Raw genomic sequence first — 10836 nt, forward strand, 5'->3', positions numbered from 1 at the left:
GGAGCTCTTAGAGGTCTCCCTATTTTAGGAGCTGGATAGGGAGCATGATTAGAGGTGAGTTTTCTTACTTCCTCCCTAAATTTTATCTAAGGAAGTGGTTTAGAAGTCCATTGTGAATGCTCTTAGTGAGTTCTATTTGAGAGAATTCTGTCAGTGTAAATACCAGAAGAGCAAATATAATTCTGCTCCCAATATTCAGTGGTACTTTTCATACTCTGATTATTTTATTTTTATGACACATTATCAGCACGATAATCTCTACCCTTTATTTCTAAATTTTCTCAGCTCAATATTATGTGGTTATTTCTCCGTCTCCTCTTTGTCATATGTCTCATCTCACTTTACTACTACGACAACATGTAAACTTTCTTTTTTGTATTTTCACAATTTTTATGTTGTTTCATCCATGTTTGTTTAATTTATTTTTTCGTACTGTAATTTGGAATGGTGCGGTTTTATACCTCATCATGTTATTTTATGGTAGTGTAATTTCATTACCCATCACGTTGTAATACATATTATCGGAATAAAAATGATGGTGTGATCTTAAAACCCATCTTGTTATATATTGAATAGTGGCGCAGTTATATTACCCACAATATATAATATGTGGTGGTTTTATCCCTCCATTTACTGTATGATATATGTTTATTATCCATACAGCAGTATTTATTTAAAAGTGTGGCGCGGGATTATCGTCCACACAATTGCCTTTACTTTTTATTTAAAAGTATGGAGTAGAATTAGTGCCCATACCAGCACATTTACTTTATCGCACATTTATTTTATTATTTAAAGTATGGTGCGGGATTAACGCCCATACATGAAGCAATTTAATTTATGAATTTATTTTACCGCACATTTACATTTATTTAAAGTATGGTGCGGGATTATCGTTCATACCATCAATTTATTTACAAGTAATTTATACAACATACAGAGATCAGGACCAGAAGTTCCTTGATCCTCATTATACAACTACATCAGGACCTGAAGATCCTTGATGATGATAATGATATGAGAGCTGGCAGCCTCTCTAGTATTATATTTGTAAATAATAAATCGGACCTGAAGATCCTTGATACGCGACATGTAAATAAGGACATGGAGTTCCTTGATAATGTAATAGTACTGTATTGGTTAATAGTGTCGTACACATAAATAGTAATTGTACTGGCAAATGTACTGTATGCATGAATAGACACATATTCATAACTTGATGAATAGTACCATATACATGAATAGTGACGTATACATAAATCTTAACCATTTTCAGTGAACAGTCACTATATACAAAAGGGAACTTGCAGTTCCTTAAACTCATGGATGAGCAATTAAATGAGAAGCCAGAAGCTCCTCAAAATATGGACAATTATGTAAGGGCTTGAAGTCCCGAAATATGTATAGGAAATTATAAAAATGTCCATACCATGAAAATATGCGATTTTGGCATGAAGTTCAAAATCTGACAATATTGAGAACCTGAAGTTCCAATAGTTAAATGGACAACCCTTGAGGTATTATTGCAAATTGTGGTACACCACATATTTCTTTGGCATAAGAAAATGATGAATTTAATAAAGTTCGATTATGTTATAATCGACACCTTAAGGAAGAAATATATTTTTGTGAATTCCAGTTATTAAGAATACATCGTGAAATGGATAATATCAGGATAAACCTCAAATGATGAATTGAGGCTCCCCACATATTTTGTTACATTATATGATCTGGGCCGGAAGCCTATGAATCCAAATATATGAGAGATCCCAAACCTGAAGTTTTGGGTATATAGTAGTTAATGCTCTTCACTACTATATTGCAATATTATCATGGCTTTTACTCAATTTATATTTCATGCCCATTTGAAAAAGGCAAATAAATTTTCAAGTCGTGTTTTAACCCGGGCCAGAAGTTTCGGACTCACATGCATTGAAATATGTAATTTGAGAGATTTGATGTGGTTATTTGAACCTACTATAAGGTACAAGGTTCCAAATCGCCATTTTGAAAAGACTAAAAACTCACAGGTGCAAGTTTAAGAATTTACCAAATTATTATAACAGGAAAGTAGCATACAAAAAATAGATTCTTTTCACCTGCAAGGAAGGAGAAGGCTATGTAAAATCTATAAAATTCCATTATGTTCTGGAAGCCTCTGAAGGAAGAGGACGACGCCTCTTAAGCTTAGCCATGAGCCTCTCGTGGTCTCCCAGAATCTTTTCATTGAAAATCTAGGTTGAGACTCATGAAGCAGACTTCAAAACACACACAAGGGGTTTCGAACCCCCACCACCCTCATTCCTCTCCAACACCTTATCCGTCATCCTACATACAACTTTGTGATTATATACTATACCTTTTGTTATTTATAATGTTTCTTTTTCTTCTTTTGTTTTTCTTTCTTTTCCATCTATCTTCTCCTCTCTCTTTTTTTCTTTCTTTTCATTCTCTCTTCTCTCCTCTTTTTTTTTTTCTTTCTTTTCCTTCTCTTTAGTTTTCTCTCCTCTCTCTATCTTTTTTTTTCTTCTTTTTTTTTCCTTATATTTTCTCTCCCCTCTCCTTTTTTTTATTAAAATTTTTTTTTTTCTATTGTGAGTTTTGTAACATGCATGTTATTATTTATGAACCCATTACCCGACTCGAAACCCGCACGATAAAAGACGACCCGAACCCGACACGACACATTTATTAAATGGGTTTGGTTCGAGTTGAGCATTCTTGACACGTTTATTATCCCGACACGACACGAACAATTGCCAGTCCTACGTGAGATGGCGATTTTGAGATACAAAGGATGGACGCCAGACTTTGGCATCATGGGTTGTTTTAGGAGCAACATTTAAATTGAGATGCTTTGAGGGAGAAGAAGAGGAAGCCATTTTAAGAGGGTTTCTAGGAAAGTCTTAGAAAAGCTGAATTTTCAAAAAATGGAAGGAAGTTGAGTTGAAACGCAGTTACTCCAATTAGGCCTTGCAAAGGCAATATCTATAGATGAAAATATGGCACCGTTTTTAGGATCCCAATATTTTCTCGGATCCCCATATTGTCTTTTTCTTTTCCAGATTCCAAAATCTCACGCAGCCTTCATTAATGTTTGTCGGCACTTTAAGGGTTCTCAAGGACTATTTTCATCAAAGCCGATCTTGCTTTACGGATTTTAGGAGTTATTTTTTCGAAAGCATCTCGAGAACCTCAAAAATTTCCGTAGTTAATTTGAGATTTACCATATCAAACTATTCCTTTAATTTGTGTATAAATATGTTACTAACGAAATTTTCTTTGTAGAATACATCCAGTTTTCTCCATATCTAGTGATGCAATATCCACTTGTTTTTCCTATTAGTGAGCGCTCGATGTGCTTAAGAAGTGAGACTATCTCTGATCATCTATTTAGGAAGCGAGACTATCCCTGATCACGTTTCAACTATATCAAGGCACTGTAAATACGACCACATGCTCTAATCTCCTGAAGTTCTTCTAACCTAGGAGAAATGTGAGTTTGTTGTTTGTTACCTCACTAGTTTCCTTCCTTGATTTCTTACATACCTTGCAATCAATATCACAATTCTTTGTATATTTTCTTTCTTTTTACAACTATCTATTCATAAGGGATTTTGTTTCTTTAGAATGAACATATGAAGAACAAATCCATGCAGTGAACCTAACACTGAGGGGGTTTTTTTTTGTTTGTTTGTTCGTTTGTTTATACAAAGACAGAAGAATTGTGATTTGTTGCTCTTGCAAGATATAACTAGATCATCAAGCATTACATTGTATTTGCTGAGCCGATATGACCTTGAATGATATTTGAGCAAAGTTTCTCCCACCTAAGGATGTAAGCAATATTTGTGTTATTTCATGCTTGTACTCTTATTTTGATATTTTGTACGACATCCTTAAATGTAACCAAATGAGGAGATAAGACCGTTCTAGACTACAAAGGACCATTCCAAAGGACTTGCATTATGGATCGTTCCAGTAGAACGACTTGTATTATGACCATTCCAGAAGAATGACTTGTATCATTCTGATATGTGTTCATGAATTATTAATGCAAATTTCATAGATTGCAAGTTGAATAGATTGATAATACACTGCATAGATTAAAGTCCCATAAGAACAGAACATGGGTATAGCAGTAATAAATATGATGTATGCCTGTTGTGTAGCAACTGATATGGGTTGAAGTCCCGAAAAGACAATCCATTAACATTTCAATATTAATACGGTGCACGCCTAATGCGTAGCAAATTATATGGTTTAAAGTCCCAGAAGGAGAATTAATTGACATGTATGTATTACTATGTGGCATACCTACAACATGACATATATATGGGTTCTAAATGTTCCAACTCCCTGAATGGAGAGTATCAACGCCCTACTATAAAATAACGCTCCATTGGAGGTTAAGATCCACATTCTCACATAATTCATCCTATAAGAGATGTCTGTCTAGAAAGAGACAATAAAAGCCCCTGAAGTAGCTTGGGTACCCAAGAGCAAAGAAATGTTCATAATTGATGCATGCGCATACACATGAGAATGGTGGGATCACGAATTGATGAATGATAATTTTTGGTTTTGGAGTAGCTACATCAATCATCAATGGGCTGTGTTGATTGGAGCCACGTTCTATTATTAAATGTCGACAATATAGTTGGCCATAAATAGAAAGAGGCAATTCCATTACAAATGAGAATGAATGTGAAAGAACAAACCCATAGTATGAACCCCAAAGAGATGTTAACCCTGAAGGTTAGGCATGAGTGTTGGAATAAAAAGAAATATACTCACTTTGTATGACACAATGTTTCTGGTAGAAACAAGAAATGTTGGTTTACAGATGCAATCGTGCCTTCTTATTGCATATTTACAAAGACCAACATGTTATCTTTAAGGGTTATTAAATGCATGGAGCATATCGCCAGAAGCAATTCCCTAAAGATGTATAAATAGCTGGGTTAAAGCTATATAATGTGTCATAAAGTGTGATCCCTTAAATCCCTGAAGGATTGAAATTGCATGTAGCAAGTCTCTGAAGGACATGTGCCTGAAGCACAAATTTTGTACTCAATACCAATATATATAAGTTGCCTTAGTGAGTACACTAATTATGATATGGTTGCAACACATTACAACTCCTGAAGAGTTGATAATTGATCCTAAAGAATTAACACTTGGTTAAAACTCCTGAAGAGTTCAAGAAATATTTGTCTTGGCCTGAAGATTGAGCATTATGCCAACAAGATTCTTGTTTATACTAGGAAAGTATTGAAATATTTTTATATTGATTATCCGCTAGGCATTTAAATGATTTTCCGAAAGTATACTGGACCGGACATTATATTTTCTAGATAGAGCTCAGCTCCATCACCACCACTTTGGGATGATGTGAGACATATTTGATGTTATCTCAGCATAAAACCATATACGAGCATATTCTTTTCAAGTAAACTTACAAATAGCCTAGGTTTTGTTTGATTCGCGGACTCTGAAAATTTCTATGATTTACATAGAGATAGCTCACTGGAAATATATTTGCTTACTCAACTACATGAATTGTTGATGGCTACATCATTCACTCAGTCCGAAAGATCTTCCCTCTAGAAAGATAGTCATGAAGATTTCAGGGGGAGATATTCTTTAGGGGGAGCATCCAACAATATTACAAGATTGACTCATAGAAGAAGTGTCAACTATGACATTTAGAAAGATGATTAATAGTATGGCTTAAAAGATATTTTGCCAAGCATCAGGGGAAGCGTGCTATCAATAAAGATTTTTACACACTATACTCTTTTTCCTTCGTTTACGTTTTTATCCCACTGGATTTTTCATGGCAAGATTTTAACTAGGCAGTGTCGCACGCTTGTCAATATACACTTAATTTTATGTTACACATGGTTATGTAATCTTTTTTCCTTCGACTAGTTTTTTGTCCCACTGGGTTTTAATGAGGCATATTCCAGACATTGTGGTCTCTAAGGGGGAGTGTTGTAAAAAAAGTGGTGAACAAGAAAAGAAGAATAATATTCAAAAAACTTAATAATGATGTTGGAACTATAGTCTAAAATATCGATAATATCGAGGATATTATCGTTTTTTTCGAATCACGGATATTTCGAAACGTATCCATGCACATATCGTATAAATATCGAAAATATCAACGATAATATCGGAAAATATCGACATCGATAATTTCGCTCATAATTCAGCAATATTTTGTTATAGTATCACTATAATATCACTAAAATATCAAAAATATCGATGTAATGAAAAAAAAAAAGGGAAAAAAAAGAAGGGAAAAAACACAAAGGGATTCAAGGTGTTTCCTCTTGTAAAATTAGTCATCCTTGGTTTGCTTTGTATTGTGGCGTCCAAGTGGTAAGTTCTTTTTTCTTTTGAATATTGAGACATGGACAGGCAAGGAATGATGGACCTTACATTTCTTACTTTGACAAAGTTCACACATGTATATCATTACACACATGTATATCATTAAAATTTTTTTTGGGACGTATAAAAATGAGACTCTTGAAACCAATTTCTTCTTAATTTGTATAAAAATGGGAGCCATTCTGCAATGATTCGTTATCTATAACTTCAGACTCTGTTGGAGTGGGAAGTAGTAACTATGATTATACTCATAACCAACCATTTTCCTACCCTTCATATCCCATTCCCTTTGGGAAGGAATCAAGCAACTCATGGAAAGAATCTGAGACTCAATCTTCAAATGATTTTGCTCATGGACAACGATAACCAATCTCGGATCCATATGGGTGGCATGTTAACAATTACATGCAAAACTATTTTGGGGATTTATGATTTGATGACTACTCTTCACAATACACTTACTCTACACATAGAGATGATGAAGATAGTGAAAAATTTGACCCTCATAGGAACTCTATGTGGTACTAAGTCACTTATGTATCTTATCATGCAATGTATAAAATGTAAAATATTATAGTAAATCATTATATATAAATGATTGTGGTGTGTTTCATCTTCTTTCATTAATTACTACATATTTTTTACACTCACAGTGTTTGTCAGCTCGCTATAAGAAAATCAACTTAAATTTATAACAAATTCTACTTAATTTAAGGACCTGGAATTGGATTTCGAGAGCTTTATTTGATTATATAACAAATTCTACAAAATAACAAATATAAGAAAATCAAGGACCTGGAATTGGATTTCGAGAGCATTATTTAATTACGAATTTTAATGTTCTTAGAATCATTTTAAATCCATTTATTTTCTTCCATTTCATTTTTGTCCAAATCTTGACATCCATTTTCTTCCTTTCATCTAAATACCGAGTTTCAAAATCACTCGATCCAAATGGGGCCTTCACTTCAGTGGTCTCATTTCATACATAACATGCCAGAAATATATATAAGAAAACATGATCAGTATGTATCAAACTCTTAACAACTTTGGACAGCATACAACAAGTGACAAACGTTCATAACACACCCGAAGGTTATTAGCTGTTAGAATTCAACAAGCGACAAAGGTTTCATTACTACTCTACTTGAAACTTCATTTCAAAGGGTACATAACACACCCAATGGTTCTTAGCTGCACTACAATAAGCTTAATCTCTCTGGCATATCCAATGCTCCAAGGCAATAGGAATCACCAGACCCAAACAAATGGCAAAACTTAAAAACTTCATTAAAAGACTAGTCCAAAAGTAAATAGGATGCTGGACAGCAAGCGGCAGACTAATCGAGCATGGTTTACTCATAGATCCAGTGGTGAACGCTGCTCTGCCAGTTAGCAGGGCCATCAGGGAACCACAGAGCAATCTCTTTCCTTGCACTCTCTGCTGAGTCACTTCCATGAATGATATTCCTGTAAGCCATCCAAATTTCATCGCATCAAATATGTTCACATTCTCAGTGCCTGTTCTTTATGATTAGTTTGTATTTTTGAAGCAAACAGCAACCTCAGTGAATAAATCAGTCAAAATACTATCTCTGAAGAAATTCACTAGAAATTGAAATTTATGAGAATAACACAGGAGATGCAATCAAACCATAAAACTCCTGGAAAGTTTGGACTATTGTGTTTCTGCCTAATTGGAACCAAAGGTTCAAACAATCTATTTGAAAAAGCTTTCCCATTAACATAATAATAAGCTATTACTGCTGAGCATTTTCTCAAGAGAACAATTTGGGATCACATTATAGCCATCAACAGTACCTATATACTCACTCATCTTTCAGACCAAAAAATTAAAACATAATAATTAAAAAAAGTTATAAATGCAAAAGAGACTGGAAAACATGGTAAATCAGGTTACCTGCCAATCTCAATTGCATAATCACCACGGATGGTTCCAGGGGCGGATTCTGCTGGGTTGGTGGCACCAATAATCTTTCGGCCAGTTAGGACAACATTCTTACCCTCCCAAATCATAGCAACAACGGGACCAGAAATAATATAATCAACCAATCCACTGAAAAAGGGCTTTGCAGACAAGTCCTCATAGTGTTTCTCAGCAAAAGGACGATCCACATTGATGAACTTCAAACCTGAACAGACACCAGAAAACAAAACTTATTGAGAAGAAAACCCTGATAAGTTACACATCAAAATTTAGTTAAGCACCCCAAAAAACTTATTGTAGTATAATTAAAATATAGAAACTCTAAACATTAGTTTCAATTTAGCATATTTCCACACTACTTAGATAAATAATGAAGAAGTAAGCCAAACTCAAATCAAATTTGAAGTCGGAATTTTTTGGCCAGAAATTCATCAAGTTGATAATCATGATAAAATAGGAAAGGCTTGTTAAATAGAGTTGTCACATCAAAAATTGTCAAAGTGCACATAATACTATAAGATCAAACATCATTGGTTGGAAATTACCTTTCAAATAGAAGCCCTTCTTCTCAAACCTGCTAATGATGTCACCAACCTGCAACAAACATGAACCTCTCAGAAAATTTGAAAACATTTTTGCAAATAATTAAACAATACGCACGAATTAGATTAAAATAGTTTATTGGATTCTGCGTAAGAAAAAAACTATGCCCGAAGTTACAAAGGACGGCCTTTGTTCACCCACTTCACACATCCAGAGGCAATTAAAACGCAAGATTAATTAAAACTCCATGCATGTAAAATCCAACCACTACATACTACAAATATTAAAACTTCATGCATGTAAACAAAAACCTGAAATCCCAGCTCAGAATTATTAAAATTGGCTTGCTCCCCCAGTCCACCCAAAAGAAAACCAACCCCTTCAATTCCTAGGTTTTCCCACCAACCAAACACCATACCAGTAACACTTGCTATGAAATTCATAAACAAAAACAAGAACATAGGCAAAACCCACTCAAACCCAGAGAAGATTTTGCCCAGTTTTTAAAACTAACATACCAAAATAAAGTTAAAAAATTGAAGTACCAAAAGAATACAATAGATGAAGAATTTGAAGAAATTACCAGGCCTCTTTGAACCCCATCAGGCTTGATCATGATGAAAGTTTGCTCCATTTTTTCCGTTGACGATTTAAGACTGCAGAAGTGCTTGTTCTGAGAGTGGGGATATGCTATGAGACTGAAAGAGTGAGGGAACGAGGGTTTATATACACAGTCCACTGAAAGCAAACCCTAACACCAATTGCTATGGAATATTCGCGAACCATTTTTTCATTTTGTCATTTCCCTTTCTTTTGCTTTTCGGTTTTCAAAATAAAAAATAAAATTGGGCTTACGATAGAAGTTGGGCTTCATTATGTAACCTCTGAGGGTATGTTTGGTAGGCTTCACTAGACTGGACTGGACTGGACTGGACTATATAGCACTTGAAAACTATGTTTGGTAAGAGGGTGGACTAACTTAAATGAGATTGTAGAGTCCTAACAGTAAAAAAAGGCATCGCTCGCTCTTCTAATTTAGTGAGGCTGAAACTTGCTTCACAAATTAGTGAGTTCGCAAAATAAAACACGCTAGTCCTCCAACACCGACAACTTTCAACGCCTCTCTCTCGTTTCGTTCAATATCGACTCCTGCTCTTCTTCCAAGCTATACTCAGTTAAGTTTTTTTGGTCTCTCGCTTTGCATTACAATTGAGGTAGGGCTTGCAGTTGCAGAGAGATATAGAAGGAGGTGAACCAAAATATATTATTGGGTTATTGCCTTTCAACGACAACTATATATTTTGGGTGGCTTCAGGCTCTGCCATCGCCGTAGAGATTGAAAGGAGGTTTCTTGGGTAAGTATTTGGTTCTAGCCATCAGCTAAATGAAATTTGAATTTTGAGTCTTAGAATCAGGTCTTGAGCATTTGTATCTGCCATTGCAAGGGCCATGTCAAAATCAGGTCTTGCGATCCCAAGTCCATGGAATGCCAAATCTTCTTATGTTAATTATTGGTGTACATTAGTTTGATTATGGGGGTTTCAGGTGTGGCTAGAGGATGTGGGTGGCAACACTTGGATGTGTTTGCTTGGTTTGCTAAACTCGATGGCAACACTTGGCTTTCATTTTACAAATTTCATTTTGGAGCAGAGGTATGGAAAAAGGCCTGAAGATGAGTTGCCCAAGTTCTGTAATTTTCTGCCTTGTTCTCTTTTTGGGTTGTTTGTGATTGAATGATTTTTTGTCAAATTGCATGCAGTTCCAATTCGTAGAAGTTCCAAAAGGGGAGAAGCTGAAAATAATGAAATCAGAAACAGAGAGAGAAGAAACGAAAAGGGATGGTGAAGAGAGAGGAAGAAAAGAGAGAGGGGAGAGAGGAAAGAAGAAAATGCTTCACTAATTAAATATTAGAATTTATTTGCCTCTTTCCTTAATGAAATAATGAA

At 34.9% G+C, this 10836-nt stretch overlaps 1 protein-coding gene and 1 long non-coding RNA gene across 2 annotated transcripts; one reads left to right on the top strand and one right to left on the bottom strand.

Annotated features, from left to right (window-relative positions):
• Positions 1 to 7427: 7427 nt before the first annotated feature.
• On the bottom strand, positions 7428 to 9650 carry LOC117617311 (nucleoside diphosphate kinase 1). The gene is made up of 4 exons (XM_034346643.1): positions 9474 to 9650; positions 8893 to 8941; positions 8321 to 8552; positions 7428 to 7869 (listed from the first exon to the last, which is right to left on the bottom strand). The coding sequence occupies exons 1-4, from the start codon at positions 9522 to 9524 to the stop codon at positions 7755 to 7757; spliced, it is 447 nt and encodes a 148-aa protein (XP_034202534.1). The 5' UTR covers positions 9525 to 9650; the 3' UTR covers positions 7428 to 7754.
• Positions 9651 to 10064: 414 nt separating this feature from the next.
• On the top strand, positions 10065 to 10836 carry LOC117620012. Its single transcript, XR_004584649.1, has 3 exons — positions 10065 to 10245; positions 10436 to 10542; positions 10650 to 10836. It is a non-coding gene; the product is annotated as an uncharacterized LOC117620012 (long non-coding RNA).

The sequence above is a fragment of the Prunus dulcis genome, chromosome 2 (assembly GCF_902201215.1).
Source record: "Prunus dulcis chromosome 2, ALMONDv2, whole genome shotgun sequence".
Taxonomy (NCBI): domain Eukaryota; kingdom Viridiplantae; phylum Streptophyta; class Magnoliopsida; order Rosales; family Rosaceae; genus Prunus; species Prunus dulcis.

Bases quoted from the DNA above. Each gene is read 5' to 3' on its own strand.
- LOC117617311 (XM_034346643.1), bottom strand. From the start codon at position 9,524: ATGGAGCAAACTTTCATCATGATCAAGCCTGATGGGGTTCAAAGAGGC. The intron at 8,942-9,473 runs GTAATTTCTTCA...TGTTTGTTGCAG, and splicing joins ATGGGGTTCAAAGAGGCCTG to GTTGGTGACATCATTAGCAG. The intron at 8,553-8,892 runs GTAATTTCCAAC...GTGTCTGTTCAG, and splicing joins GAAGGGCTTCTATTTGAAAG to GTTTGAAGTTCATCAATGTG.